This window comes from Bos javanicus, chromosome 6 (genome assembly GCF_032452875.1).
Source record: "Bos javanicus breed banteng chromosome 6, ARS-OSU_banteng_1.0, whole genome shotgun sequence".
Classification (NCBI taxonomy): Eukaryota; Metazoa; Chordata; class Mammalia; order Artiodactyla; family Bovidae; genus Bos; species Bos javanicus.
This window is the reverse complement of record NC_083873.1, coordinates 13399868-13415848: the sequence shown is the minus strand read 5'-3', so window position 1 is coordinate 13415848 and position 15981 is coordinate 13399868. Positions and strand designations below refer to the sequence as shown.

The window sequence follows — 15981 nt, the reverse complement described above, 5'->3', positions numbered from 1 at the left end:
TCAAAAAAGCAAGAGAGTTCCAGAAAAACATCTACTTCTGCTTTATTGACTATGCCAAAGCCTTTGACTGTGTGGATCACAATAAACTGTGGAAGATTCTTAAAGAGATGGGAATACCAGATGACCTTATCTTCCTCCTGAGAAATCTGTATGCAGGTCAAGAAGCAACAGTTAGAACTGGACATGGAATAGCAGACTGGTTCCAAATCTGGAAAGGAGTACGTCAAGGTTGTATATTGTCACCCTGCTTATTTAACTTATGCAGAGTGCATTGTGAGAAATGCTGGGCTGGATGAAGCACAAGCTGGAATTAAGATTGCTGGGAGAAATATCAATAACCCCAGACATGCAGATGACACCACCCTTATAGCAGAAAGCGAAGAAGAACTAAAGAGCCTCTTGATGAAAGTGAAAGAGGAGAGTTTAAAAGCTGGCTTAAAACTCAACACTCAGAAAATGAAGATCATGGCATACAGCCCCATCACTTCATGGCAAATAGATGGGGAAACAATGGAAACAGTGGCAGACTTTATTTCCTTGGGCTCCAAAAATCACTGCAGATGGTGACTGCAGCCAGGAAATTAAAAGATGCTTGTTCCTTTAAAGAAAATCTGTGACCAACCTAGACAGCATATTAAAAAGCAGAGACATTAATTTGCCAACAAAGGTCTGTCTAGTCAAAGGTATGGTTTTTCCAGTATTCATGTATGGATATAAGAGTTGGACTATAAAGAAAGCTGAGCACCAAAGAATTGATGCTTTTGAACTGTGGTGTTGGAGAAGACTCTTGAGAGTCCCTTGGACTGCAAGGAGATCAAACCAGTACATCCTAAAGGAAATCAGTCCTGAATATTCATTGGAAGGACTCATACTGAAGCTGAGATTCCAATTCTTTGGCCACCTGATGCGAAGAACCGACTCATTTGAAAAGACTGATGCTGGGAAAGATTGAAAGCAGGAGGAGAAGGAGACAACAGAGGATGAGATGGTTGGATGGCATCACCAACTTGATGGACATGAGTTTGAGCAAGCTCTGGGAGTTGGTAATGGACAGGGAAGCCTGGTGTGCTGCAGTCCATGGGGTCGCAGAGTCCAACATGACTGAGCGACTGAACTGAACTGGACTGTAGCCAAACAGCCTCCTCTGTCCATGAGATTCCCAGGCAAAAATACTGGAGTGGGTTGCCATTTTCTTCTCCAGGGGATCTTCCTGACCAAGGGATCAAACCCGCATCTCTTTCTACTCATGCATTGGCAGGTGAGTTCTTTACCACTGAGCCACCTGGGAAACCCACTTTCATACATATATATCAGTTCAGTTCAGTTCAGTTGCTCAGTCTTGTCCGAATCTTTGCGACCCCATGAATTGCAGCACGCCAGGCCTCCCTGTCCATCACCAACTCCCAGAGTTCACTCAAACTCACGTCCATCGAGTCATCTCACGGCCATCTCATCCTCTGTCATCCCCTTCTCTTCCTGCCCCCAATCCCTCTCAGCATCATAGTCTTTTCCAATGAGTCAACTCTGCACATGAGGTGGCCAAAGTACTGGAGTTTCAGCTTTAGCATCATTCCTTCCAAAGAGCACCCAGGACTGATCTCCTTTAGGATGGACTGGTTGGATCTCGTATATATACACAATAAAAATATACTGTGTCAAAGACAAGCCTCACAAAAACATCATTACTTTTAAAAGAGACAGATAGGAATAGTATCTAAAAGATAGACTACTTCAGTTTCTATAACTGTAAAATGGAGTAATAGACTATATTTCCATAGCTTATAAATTATGACAATTAAATGAAATAATATTTCAGAGTGTTTAGAAGAGTACCTGACATATACAAGCTCCCAATAAATCTGTTATTATTAAATTATCGTCCAAATGCTCATTATTTCACTTTTTGGGTAATGCAACTTTTATAATGACTGTTTCCAAAAAGTAGCATTCTATGATACTATAAACTATGTAGTTGAGGTTTGTGAATGATCACTATGTATTATCTGCTGCTGCTAAGTCACTTCAGTCGTGTCCGACTCTGTGTGACCCCATAGACGGCAGCCACCAGGCTCCCCTATCCCTGGGATTCTCCAGGCAAGAACGCTGGAGTGGGTTGCCATTTCCTTCTCCAATGCAGGAAATGAAAAGTGAAAGTGAAGTCGCTCAGTCATGTCTGACTCTTCGAGACCCCATGGACTGCAGCCTACAAGGCTCCTCCATCCATGGGATTTTCCAGGCAAGAGTACTGGAGTGGGGTGCCATTGCCTTCTCCGATGTATTATCCTGCACTGATAAAAATTATTCTTGGGATTTGTTCCACAGAGTTTTCCTTAGGATTATGATTAATGTAAAAGTGGTTAGAAAAATGGCATTCCTGCCAGTAATCTTCATATTGCTGACACTGTTCAGTGCTTGTTTAATGTGGTTTAGTTGCTAAGTGGTGTCTGACTCTTTGCGACCCTATGGACTGTAACCCACCAGGCTCCTCTGTCCATGGGATTTTCCAGGTAAGAATACTGGAGTGGGTTACCATTTCTTTCTCCAGGGGATCTTCCTGACACAGGGATCAGGAATGTCCTGCATCTCCTGCATTTGCAGGCAGATTCTTTACCACTGAGCCACCCCAAATATCTGCTCAATATTTAGAGAGGACCATAAACAGCTTTAGAGAATTATTCCCATTTTACAGTTATAAAAACTGAGGTATCTTTTAGATATTTTTCCTAACTCAAACTCTTTGAAAACTGGTGATAATTCTGTGAGGTTGCTATTTTGATACAATTAGAGGCAGTTACTTAGCATCATAAAACATACCTCACGAAAAGTTGGCATTCCTCATAGAGGGGTATCTTTTGACTTCTTAAGTAGAAGCCAATACTTTTTATATCACTTAAAACCATGCTAGGTAGAGATTTTTCCTGTGTTAAATATCCTGGGGTCATTTCTTCAAACCACTTAAAAAATTTACATTGGTCAGCTTTGGGTCCATCACAGGTATAAAAGAGACGACCCTGAGGGGACAAAGATATTGAAACTTAGTGAGAAAAATCATGTTTTTATTTATTTATTTATTTTACTGTTTTAGTACCATGTTTGTCAAGACTTTTCTAAAGGCTGCTTGGAGACTTCTCCAATATTACTTATGAATTCTTGCTTTTGCAACTAAATTTAAATCCAAATTTACATACTCAACTAACAAAGTGGAATATGCAAGCAGTGGAGGAAAGCTGTATTATGAGTGAAAGTACAGTTACGAGTACAAACCATCAGTCAACATTACACACATTTCACTAACTTAACTTCTTCCATAATAATGTCATCAGCAATATGAATTAAGTCAGTGTGCTTCTCTACTCCTCCAGCCGTATCAGCTTTGTTACTCGTACTAGAGGCCAGTCTCAGCCCTACTTTCTTCAGGCTCATCCCTGCATTCTCTAAGCCCTCAGGTGGGGACATATTCCCTTCTTAGTGCCCTTCCTGTAATTTGCGCATCCCTCCTATTTTTATAAATTCCAGTATTATATAAAATTTCCTTTTACATCTTTTTCTCCATCTGCTACTATGCAGCAAGTTCCCAAGCAATCTGAAAGCTGATATTAACTTATATTTTTGTATCCTCGAATGCAGATCATCTTTCAGGAAAAATGTACTGAGTGTTTACTATATGTTAGTTACTAATGCCTCAAGCAGAAGACTCCTAGTCAAGACTTAACACTTTAAACTTTTTGTAAAGCAACAGGTACCAAGACTTTTATAAACAAGTAAGTCTAACAAAAGGAGGGGAAGAGGGAAAAATACCTTATTTGGACCTTCCTTTTTAACCATGACCAGTTTTGCAGGCTGCTGATGATGGCAGGATGGCACATTATTTTCTACATTTTTCAGTTTGTCTCCATTTGATGATGTGTAAAATGATATGTCAACTTTTGAAAGAGCTTTGTGCAACCTTTGTGCCAATCCAAATAGCAATATATTTAAATGTTCTACAAAAAAAATTGTTAAGGTAATTTAAAAATATATACAGATGAAAATTAAATACAAAATAATTTCACGTTTGTATCAGATATGTACTATTAGTTAAATCTGAAAATAGCCTTTGACAGAGTAAACTGTAACATAACACTAACATCCATTTTTAAAAAGACGAGTATTACTCTTGTATAAAAAAAACAATCAAAACTAATCATACACCATACTTAAAATTTCCTACTTGATTTATCAAAACTACCTGTAACACTTTTAGTTTTAAAAAAATGTTTACACTACATATTGAACAAGATAATGCTGTCATTTCCCACTCTTAAACTCAATTTTGATCTGAAATTAAAATATAAGTTACTGTCAAAACCTGGATTAAATATACAGAAAATAGCAAATGTCAAGTAGAAATTTAATATAAAAATTCATAATATAAGATGCTACACTTTCTCACAGTTATACTATTGACATTAAGCAGCAATCAATCATAATAAAATAAAAAAAAAATCTTGTCTCATACCTGTGAGACAAGATGTAAAAACCTGCTTATAATGAGCAGGAGACTGAAAAACAGCTGGTATGTGAATCTGCCTTTGGGGAATACATGCAGATTTTACTTTCTGCCCACTTGGGAAGCATAGCTCAGAGTCTTTTACCTCCTGAAATGCAATAATTCAAGTTATTACAATAATTCCAGAAAAATACTGTTTACTAAGAAGCAAATTCTATAGATATTATATTTTTCTTTTGATTTCCAGAATGCATGAAATCATTTTCTAATTTTAAATGGGAAATTGAGTATAGCAGGAAAGGATATGACATGGCACTTTTAATGATAAATAAGACTAACTTCTCTTGTCGGCCCCTTAATAAGTTTTTAAATATTTTTGTAGGAAAAATTTAACTGATGTGAGTGAATCATTATGTATCTCTACTTCTGGTCACAATTACAGTAAGAATTGTTCATAACCAATGTAAGTAGGATGTACCTTTACCCTAATAATGATCTGGTCAGCAAAACTGAGCTCATAGTGAAATGAAAATAATCAAAACTGAGCTGATAGTAAAAATGAAAACAATAGTAGTAGTAGTAGTGGAAGTGATGGTGGAAACAGAACTATAATTTAAGTACCTTTTATGTCCAGATACTGCACCAGACACTTTCAAATACGTAATTTAGTGTTTACAACCTCTAGAAAGGTCTTAAGTCAAAGATGTGACTGGGACTTTCCTGGTGGTCCAGTGGCTAAGACTCCATGCTCCCAATGCAGGGACCCTGGGTGTGATTCCTGATTGGGGAACTAAGATCCCATAGGCCACATCTAAGACCTGGTGCAGCCAAATAAATTCAGTAAATAAATAAAAAGAATTTTTTAAAAAAATGTGACTGTAGCAAAAGTTCTGGAAAACTCTTAAAAAAAAAAAAAAATCCCAAAGCCACTGGCTTCAAGACTAAAATCATTTCACCTGTATGACTTTGGTAATTCTTTTGCTGAAATTCAGATAAATACTGGAAAAGATGCACCAAGAAAACACTGGGACATTTCCTCACCTGTAAATCTCCTGTTACACTGCAGTTGTAGCAGGCATACTCTCCTAACATATTCTGAACTTCCTCAGTCTTAGAAGCCTCGTTTATATTCAAAGAAAATGCCTTCTTTCTGCAAACCGAATCTTGACTGCTAAAATCCTGCTGCTGCTGTTGAAGCATGTGTTTCATCATTTGTAAATACACAGAGTCTAAAGAACTTCCATTCACAGCATCATTCTCTCTTTCACCTGTGTTACTAAAATGCATCCCAGAAACAGCCTCAGCAAAGAAGCCGTCTGTTACTTTCTCATCAACTCTGTCTGGAGTAGTCAAGTTGCACTGGCGTGTATTTTGATATTTCAGCCACTTGCTTTGAGGAGATGTATTATCAAGAAGGGAAACCTCACTTGGAGTCACTTCCCTAGATTCGTTAGAGAAAGAAGCTTCGCTTTGGTCCTTGGGTCCAAAGCTGAAAGAAGGAACTGCTGACTCTTCACGCAGGCTGAATATGGGAGGACCAGAAGCCTTCTGCCTGTCACGGTCCATCATACGTGAACAAGAATCTGAGTCAGGTGGCCCACTGGCAGGCGGCAAAGCAACAAGTGGAGCTCGGGTTCTACTTACTTCAAAGGAAAGCCTCTGAAGGTTCTTATTCTCCAGAGAACTTGATTTTTTCATTACTGAAAAAGAGAGAGCTGATTAAAAATGTATTACAGATATCACTCAATCTTTAGAAAACGGTGGGTATTCATACAAAAAAGCAAAAAGTAGCAACATGCCTCGTGCCAGAAAAAGAAAGTCACATTTCCTTTTAAAAAATTTTAATTTTTTAGTCTCAAAAAAATAAAGATTTCAAATTTAATTTTAGACTCTGAAACTTTTTTAAGGTTGATAAACTTGAAATCCTTCTTTTTCTTTTCTTTCTTAGCTAATAATTTCCACTCACCACCACCACACCTACCCCACCAAATACTGCATTATATTTATATAACACTGAACCTTTCAAGTACTTTACAACCAAGAAGGGATTCATCATTCTCACTTTACAGATGAGGTTGCCAACCAAGGCCTAGAGGTAACCTAACTACCAATTGGCAGAGTTAAGACAAGAAACCAAACTTAGGTTTTTTTCTCAATTTTATATTCCTTCTCCAGAGACTGAAGTTCAAGGTTTATTTACTGATGTGTTATAACCTCTCATATATTTATTACACTCATGGATTAATATGTTGACCTTCAGGGTAAAGAAGACTTTTAGCTTTATTTTGATACATTGTTATGTGGTAAGAGTTCAACTGTGTTAAACACATGTTATGGCAGATTTTGGCTGAGTTTTAGAATTCCTTTCAGCATCACTAGTAGTTAATATATTCCTGAAAATATTAAAAGCAGTAATATTTGCTGAATAAATAGTAATACTGCATGAGAACTATATCAGCTTAAAGTTTTTACCTAAAATGCTATGGTTTCCTGTTTTATAATAATGTTCCTTCTTGACAGAGTTTCTGTTTCATTGGAAATAAACCCTGGCGGTCACTTGGGAAGGTAGCAGGACAGCAGGTAAGTCAATGGCATTCTTTTGTAAAGTGTTATGATGTACTCCTAACAAACTGATTAAGCGACATTGACAGAAAAGTTAACACCTGATTAAATAGTAAGTCATGGCAGCACTGTGTCGACCATCTGTCTGTCACTGTCGCTTCACTTGTCTCAGATGCTCACTCTTCCCATACTGACTCTTTCCTACCTTGCTTCCTCTACCACCCACACCCACTAAACCTTCTCCAACCCAATTCTCCAGACACTTTAAGCTTTTATTTTTATATCATCCACCCAAGACCAAAAGATTACCTACAACTTTACTCGTCACTCAGCCTAACTTCAGAATCAAGGGAAGATACATTGATGAGATTAAGGAACAGAAGTTAGTGGAAAAGATCCCATAAATGTATTATCTTATCAAGAAGCAGGAAATTACTCATAGGGAAGAAGAGGTGTAATGAATGAAGACACAGAAGCCTGAGAATGCAGTTGAGGTCACAGCAGTTGAAGAGCTCCCTGATAATGCCAGGATCCCAAAGCAAAAGAGGGGAAGCTGAGAGGTTATAAGAAGGTCAACCATGATTGACATTCACAATGAACCTGTTCCCCGGTCGGGGGGGAGGGGCTACAGAGGGGCCAGGCTCTGGAGTTACAGCTGTGAGAAGTGTTGGCAATGGTAGAGGTCTGAGATGAGAAGATGAGAGGATAAAGAAGGTACCAGAGAGCTAGAAGGGAGTACTGGATTTGGAAGTAGGAGCCATCCTCAACAGAAAAAGTCAAAGCAGAGTGTGGGAAGGTGTGAGGGTATAAGACACTGAGTCTGGTTTCAAGATTATTTTTAGTTTAGTAGCATTCTCTCACAGATAAGGCGATGGCACGCCACTCCAGTACTCTTGCCTGGAAAATCCCATGGACGGAGGAGCCTGGTGGGCTGCAGTTCATGGGGTCGCTAAGAGTCGGACACGACTGAGCGACTTCACTTTCACTTTTCACTTTCATGCATTGGAGAAGGAAATGGCAACCCACTCCAGTGTTCTTGCCTGGAGAATCCCAGGGACGGGGGAGCCTGGTGGGCTGCCGTCTATGGGGTCGCACAGAGTCGGATAAGACTAAAGCGACTTAGCAGCAGCAGCAATCTCTCAAATGAAAAATCTCATTTTACATGGACAGATAGATTAGAACCATACGGGAGCAATTATCTACGCTGAGAAAGTGAACATTACCAGGTAAAGTTTGCCCTTTCAGGGACTCCTCAGAGAATTCTAGCATGAAGTCATCATCTCTCGAGTTAAAAGATAAAGTAGAAACAGGGCTTAATGTTGAGATCTTCTGTTCTGGTGACGTCACCTATCCAGAAAGAAGAGACAAAACTACAGACCAAAATCTTCTTATTGCATTTTTCCCCTATAGTCTGAACAAATTCTAGTAACTGTATTATAAAAACAATGCTTTCAAAAAAAATAAAAAAATAAAAAAAAAAACAATGCTTTCAAGCACATTGTGTAGAGCTATAGGGGGGCAAAGTTCCTCCCAAAAGGGGCAGGACAGAATAAATGCACTAAAATAAACAAGGATATTGGAAAGTGAAATACAGAACATAAACCTATTGGATTTATTTGAAATGGGTCAGATTCTGATTTGGATTGATATGAGTTATGAGGATTTGGTTGTGAAGATCAGGTTCCAGTCTTAGGGACACAGGCTTAAGCAGATCTCATGTCTGGAGCTGGGAAGACAACACTTCCTGCAAACCCAAGGCCTGAACAGCTTTTTCTTTATGTCCTTAGGTCTAGGGTATATCTACAGTTGATCTAAAACTTCAAAATATTGCTTCTAAATGGAATAAACTCTTCTTTAATATATTCCATATCTGAACAGTCATATCATTCTCTATGTTATTCTCCTTCTAATAGGATTTAATTGTGTTGCTACTTCTAGAAATTAATCACCTTAAAAATCTAATATGGGTTGCAGTGCTCTGTGATAACCTAGAGGGGAGGGATGGAGTGGCAGGTGACAGGGAGGTTCAAGAGAGAGGGGACGTATCTATACCTATGGCTGATTCATCTTGATATGTGGCAGAAACCGACACAACATTGTAAAGCAATTATCCTCCAATGAAAAAAAAATCTAGTATGAATTGAACAGAGCTGGGCCCAGGGCCTCAAAACCAGCTGGAATCAGGGCTTCTGCTGCCACTAACTCTGTCTCTTTCTCTGAAAGTCCGCTTCTGTGCTCTCCCAGTAGACCAGACTCCTCTGCATGGCAGGAAGCATAGCCCACTGAAAAGTTCCTAAGATTCCCACCATTAACCACTGTAGCAGACGCTGTTGCTATCCTGCCATGTCTCCCTGGCCTATCTCTGAGGTCATCTACAGTTGGAGAATTGCTCCCCTACCTGTCCCAGGCTTCCTATCTCAAGCATCTGCATCTTTCTGTCTGAGGACAGTGGCTGGGACAGCAGGTACAGCAGGCCAAATGTGCCAGGTGGTTAATATGACCAGGAGTAACCTTCAGCCAAAGACAGATGGGAACTGGTATGTGAATACCTTTCTTTTCTTATTCTTCAGGGAGGACAATCCTGAGTTTTGTTTTACAGGCCTCTTAGTGGGTCCCCAGTACGACGCAACACCTTTTATTATTGCTTTCTTCCCCGTCTCCCAGTGTGACTGTGTTTGGAGACGGGGCCTTTAAGAGGTAACAAAGGCTAAATGAGGCCGTAAGAGTGGTACCCTGATCCACCAGAATTAGTGTCCTTATAAGAAGAGAATTCTCACTCTCTTGCACTCTCTTTATCCATGTGCACATACCAAGGAAGTATACATGAGGACATAGCGAGAAGGTAGCCGTTCGTATGCCAGGAATAGAGTTCTCATCAGAAACATGATCTTGGACTTCTACCCTCCAGAACTGTGACAAAATAAATTTCTGTTGTTTAAGTCACTCATCCTCCGTTAGAGCAGCCCTAGCAGACTAACAGAGATCTGCAGCTGACTCCACTCAGTAAAGCCCACTTCAGCCCACTTTGTTAAGTCAGAAATCCAGGAGGCTTTCTCCTCCCCTTCCTTCACTCTGCTCTCTACATCCAACCTAGCAACATCCATGCTTCTGCCTCCAAAATTTATCTTAAATCTAATTACCAACTCCTCTATACTTTCACTGCCAGTCTCTTCAAGTCACTGTCATCTACAGCTCATTTTAACTGGTTTCCTTGCTTCCACCACAGTGTCCATCAAATCCATCTTCCACACAGCAGCCAGCAAAACCTTTTAAAAATGTAAATGTAATGAATTTTCTGCCGAAACCCTTCAGTAATTTCACAATGGAACGTAGACCAATATTAAACCTCTTAATCTGACCTGCAAGACTTCGTGTATCTGGTCCTGCTCACTTTCCCAATTTCATTTGATTACTGCTTTGCCTGTGACTTTCCACAATCCAGCTACTATGGCCTTCGTTCACATTCTTGAACCCACCCAGCTCTTCAATCTCACTTGCTGTTTCTAAGATTCACCAAATTTTTTTACTCACAACTTGGGGATTCCCTGGCAGTCCAGTGGTTAGGACTCAACGCTTTACTATCAGGGCCAGGTTCATGTCTAATTATGGAACCAAAATCCCACAAGCTGCAGGGTGTGGCCACAAAAACAAAGCAAAAAGAAAAACAACTTTGTTCACATTATACCTTATTTTTTTCCCACGAAGTCCTCTCTGTTGATTTAAAATTATAATCCAAATAATTATATAAATGGTCTGAATCTTTAGGAGGGAAATCTAAAATTGCTGTCGGGGGGGAAAAAGCATGAATATTTATACACTAGTTTGTTCAACGTCAAATAACTTTTTAATATTATATTTTATTTATAATATACTTACAATCATTTTTAGTCAAGTCCTTATTAAACTCAGCTCTCACTTGTAAATTGTCTTCAATAGTAAAGCTAGTATCTCCTTTTGTCAAGTTTTCTTCGTTTGGGAACTAGAAAATAGAGATCCATTTATCAGTTTAGAAAAAAGTGTGTATACATCCATAACTTTACCTATATAGTTTATAACTTGAGACACAGAAAAACAAAGAGATGTTATGAAGCCAATTCCATTCAGGGAAAGTAGAATATATTATATTTCATCAATTCTTATGGCTCATATTTCTTATCTCTTAACATCTTTCAGATGGGGATACACCTTAAAAATAATGACATTTCTACATCTCTATTGCACAGACAACAGCTGTGACATAGTTATCTCTGCCTGTGCAGTGCAACTATATGCAAAGAGTCATACTGGTCAAATAATGATCACAAATATGAATTTGTGCATTATTAATATTAGACATATTAAAGTAGTTCTATTGTTTATATGTCCTCAAGAAGATCAAACTAGGGTTTAGCATCAAACAAAAAGTATTATATTCATGGAAAGACAAGAAAACAAAGCAGTGTGATATACAATAGAACTCTATGTTCAAATAAATCTAAGAGTCTTTTACTAAATATAACATTAAAAATCCAAGTGAAGGTGAACAAAGTTCTGAAGATCTATTTCATGGCACTGTTAATGTACTTCCCATTACCAAAGTGTGCACATAAAATGGTGAAGATTGTAAATTTTATAGTATGTGTTTTTTACCACATTTTTTAAAAAGGCAGTGAAAAAGCACTGTGTAATGTTAATTGACTAGTGTTAATTTCTTAGTATCATATATTACAATGGTGCTTCTTACAGTTAATTATAATATCTTGGGATTTTATGAAATACAAGATAATTTCTAAAGTTCAGATACTGCTGTGTGCAAGCAATCTATCACACTTCTCAAAGTTCTTATCTCTGTTGGTAAGTCCAGTCATTTTGCCTTAGAACATTTTTTATAAACTTGGGATATAAAACATGACCATACTGATGTATGTGAAAATATTTAAAAATAAAACAAATGGACGTAAATTTCTTTTTCAGTATGGAGTACTTCTCAATTCTCCTCTTTAAAAAAAAAAACCAAGAAATGAGAAATAGAAACACCTCTTACCTTTCATGAAACTAAGAAATAATGGTATCCCTGAATTACAATATATTAAAAGGACGGGGAAACAGTATAGGCTTAGCAATATGGAAGAAAGTCAAACCAAAGTACCTACTACAAGAGATCCCAATAAGAAATAAACAAACTGATAAACCCCAATAACCATGGTAATGCTCTCTTTCTTAAGGGTGGAGGTTACATGGCTGTCTTCACCCTGTGGTAATTACTGAGCTGTGTACTTATGGTCTGTGCATTTATTTTGTATGTGTTTTATGCTTTAATAAAAAATGGAAAAATTTTAAATCTCTTTAACAGATACTGTTTCAAATACATGCACACATCCTTTTCTCAATAACCTCTTCTATTTGGAAGCAATGAGAGGTTCTTGGCATCTACTTAGTGGCGGAGAGGGGTGGATATTAGAAGGAAAACAAATCTAGTAGCTGTTATAAAATATATTTTCTATTATAATCCGCCTATTTGCTCTTGTCATGAATTTCTAATATTCTCTGAAGTGAAAAGTAATCCTTTAAGTTCCTGATCCCAATAAAGGCAGTAAATCTTTCAAACAGTTTTGTCTTAGTTTGATTTATGATGCTTCATGTGAATTTACTAAACTGTTTTTTAACTTACAGCTGTACAAGGATGTAAATATGCTTTCTTTGCAAAATTTAGTATTGACATAAAGAAAATGATTTGGCAAGGTGCGACTATAAGAATCATTTTACCTGCAAGAAGCCCATCTGCATACGAGTGCTAGGCAACTCTGGTGTCAAAAAACAAGTGTTTGTCGTGCAGCTTCCGTACACAGTGCTATCCGAAAGCTGACTGCATTCAACCTGTGAGCTGTGTCCTCTGACCATCACAGCGCTAGAAGCGGAGCCTTTCACTTGGTGCCCTTGAAACTCAACAGGCTACAGTGAATTATTAAAAACGAGTAGTGAGAAATATATTTACAGTGCATATGTACAAAGAAAACAATGCATAATTCAGTTTTCTATTAAGTATTACTTTTTTTTTTTTGGCCATGACACACAGCTCATGGGATCTTAGTTCCCCAACTTAGGATCAAACCTAAGCCCTAGGCAGTGAAAGCACAGAGTCCTAGCTACTGAACCACCAGGAACTTCCCCACAGCTTTGCATTACAGACATGATGTGCGTGAGTGCATGCTAAGCTGCTTCAGTGTCTAACTCTTTATGACCCTATGGACTGTGGCTCACCAGGCTCCTCTGTCCATGAGATTCTCCAGGCCAGAATACTGGACTGGGCTGCCATGCCCTCCTCCAGGGGATCCTCCTGACCCAGGGTTTGAACCCGTGTCTCCTGTGGCGCCTGCACTGCAGGCGGATTCTTTACCGCTGAGCCACTGGGGAAGCCCCTATAGACATATTACGCTACAATGAAGTGTCTTCTTTTCTGTCTACTAACTGAACTGCAAGCTCCTTGAGGGCAGAAACTCTTCTGCTTCATCAAGGTATCATGTGCATTTAACACCATGCTTGGAATGTGTTAAGGGAAGAAAGAGAAGGAACGGAGGAAGCATTTCCTTTGTTTGAAGGTTTTGTAAACCATCAGGCTATTAGCAAGGGAGATGCTGGGCTCTCAGCCTCCCAGATAATCGGCTCCTGTAGCTCTGAGGACAAAGGAGGTCTAAGAGTACCAAGACGGACATGTACCTCAGAGGGGTGCTCTCACCCACTCAGAGACCTGGCCCGCTTTCACACTGCAAATGGCTTTCTCTGCTGCCCCCTTGAGGGTTCTAGGATTTTTACTCTACACAAGGTGACAAAGTCTACCCACAAGATGGAAAAATAGTGTGTAGAGCTGAAGGAAAGTATGTAAAGAATGAGTTTATTTCTAACTGATAAATTAACAAAGTGACAATAATATATAATCTGAACATTCTTACTTAAAAATTAAGATTTTAAACCACACATTTTAAAGGAACTAAAATGACTTTGGAACAGGAGTTTTGTTGAAAACACTCTGAATTTTAAAATATAACACATATCAATAAAAAAAAGTCTAAATCTTTAAAGACTGTATTTTCTACATTGTTTGATGGGGAATACAAATTCTCTATAAACAAATAAATGCCTTGCTTTCTTTGCTGCTATGTCTATCTTTTCCAAAGGTATGTTGAGTTTTAAGAACAGAATCATCATTTACAAAACCCACCCATATATATCCTGTTATCTCTATCAATTTTTGCTGCGGAGTGGGTAGTACTACTTAGAGCTTTGGTTATATATACTTCTACCCATTTAGCCTGAAGTAAGAGTGGTGAAGTAAACTATAGTAAATGAAAAGCCATGGACATCTTCACTTTGTTCTGCACTGAACATTCATTAACTGTACTTTATATATATATATCGTGTCCAATCCCCAGGGTATCCTATAATGCATTAATCAGTAACAGATAGATGGCTCAAGACCAAAAAAGGGGTAACAGTCATTAGTTTTTCTTGTTCTTAAAATCAGGTTAATTCATTTTGCTCACTAACCTGTCTACGAACTCAAAGTTGTGTAAAAAACAGCAGGAAAACAGTGGGTTAAAAAATCAATTCACAAATTTTACCTTGGGGTCTGTACAGGTTTCTCTCTCCATTTGTTTAGGAATAACAGCTAGAAAAGCAGTCTCTTCTTCAGTGCCCAAGGGAATGAACTAGGATAAAATATCAATTAGTGTGTTAGCTAAAATAATTTTATAGGTGGTTTATGAGTTTGGTGGGAAAATATTCCCAAACTTAAAGTACACGTCATCTCCATCTCACGTCTCTCTATACATACACAAAATAAACTACCCCTGGCAAAGGAGTGCTCTAGCAGAGAAAGGACTATACTAGTTAATTTAAAACCTCAGCATATTAGAAAATTCTAATTCTAAACTTTAATTGAAATCTTCTAAAACAGTATGTTATAAATCCCATACTAAAATTTATGTTAATGCAGATTATTTAATTCAAAAATTAGTGTGAAATTAAAAGAGGAAAATCATAAATAGTGTAACACTTTATTTAAAAAATGAATCATTTTCTAGCAACTATAAAACACAAGATATAGACAACAGCAACTAGTCATTTTTAGTTCAAGTAACTAAAATATCCATAATTTCTAATGTGAATTACAGACTTAAGAGACTTTGAGACTTAACAAATGAACAACTGTAGGAGAAATTTTATGTTTAATAATTATGAAGAAACAAATTGTCACTAAAAGAGGTAAACTGTATTTGTTCACACAATGGTCACTTTCCTTTTATAACTCTGTAAGCACAACTGCCAATCAAGTAGCTCTTAAAAACAATCAACTCATATTTTAGAACCAGCATTTTTAACAATAGTGAATTTTTAAAATTAATTAGCATAGTATAATAGCTTCTAGTTCCTTTGCTATGTGTGACTAATTACACGTACAGAACTAAAGTGAAGGTGCCGCTGCTAAGTCGCATCAGTCGTGTCCGACTCTGTGTGACCCCACAGACGGCAGCCCCCCAGGCTCCCCCGTCCCTGGGATTCTCCAGGCAAGAACACTGGAGTGGGTTGCCATTTCCTTCTCCAATGCAGGAAAGTGAAACGTGAAAAGTGAAGTCGCTCAGTCGTATCCGACTCTTAGAGACCCCATGGACTGCAGCCTTCCAGGCTCCTCCATCCATAGGATTTTCCAGGCAAGAGTATTGGAGTGGGGTGCCATTGCCTTCTCCAAAGTGAAGGTGGCATTAAGTATATCCTCAAAGAGCACCCTAACTTTAAATTTTGAAAGTTCCTTCTATCACTACTATATATGAAGAGTTTGTTTCAGAGTTGTAGCAAGAAAGCTATTATAAAAACAAAAATGTACTTCAATATTAATACTAAAGAGATTTAAATTACTTTTATTTTGCAAAAGATTCTAAGATCTTTTTCATTAC

The 15981-nt window shown here is 38.1% G+C and overlaps 1 protein-coding gene across 5 annotated transcripts in view; it reads right to left on the bottom strand.

The window, feature by feature from the left end:
- Nucleotides 1–15981, bottom strand: part of ZGRF1 (zinc finger GRF-type containing 1) — a 55653-nt gene that overhangs the window by 20494 nt on the left and 19178 nt on the right. For 4 of the 5 annotated variants that reach the window (XM_061419354.1, XM_061419356.1, XM_061419355.1 and 1 more), the window contains exons 9-17: nt 14650–14736; nt 12797–12982; nt 10928–11030; nt 10737–10834; nt 8275–8398; nt 5531–6189; nt 4499–4637; nt 3799–3983; nt 2815–3011 (exon numbers count right to left, since the gene is read on the bottom strand). In XM_061419354.1, coding sequence (XP_061275338.1) covers nt 2815–3011; nt 3799–3983; nt 4499–4637; nt 5531–6189; nt 8275–8398; nt 10737–10834; nt 10928–11030; nt 12797–12982; nt 14650–14736 — 1778 coding nt within the window. The remainder of the gene's footprint in view (nt 1–2814; nt 3012–3798; nt 3984–4498; nt 4638–5530; nt 6190–8274; nt 8399–10736; nt 10835–10927; nt 11031–12796; nt 12983–14649; nt 14737–15981) is intronic. The other variant, XM_061419357.1, reaches the window with a different exon arrangement.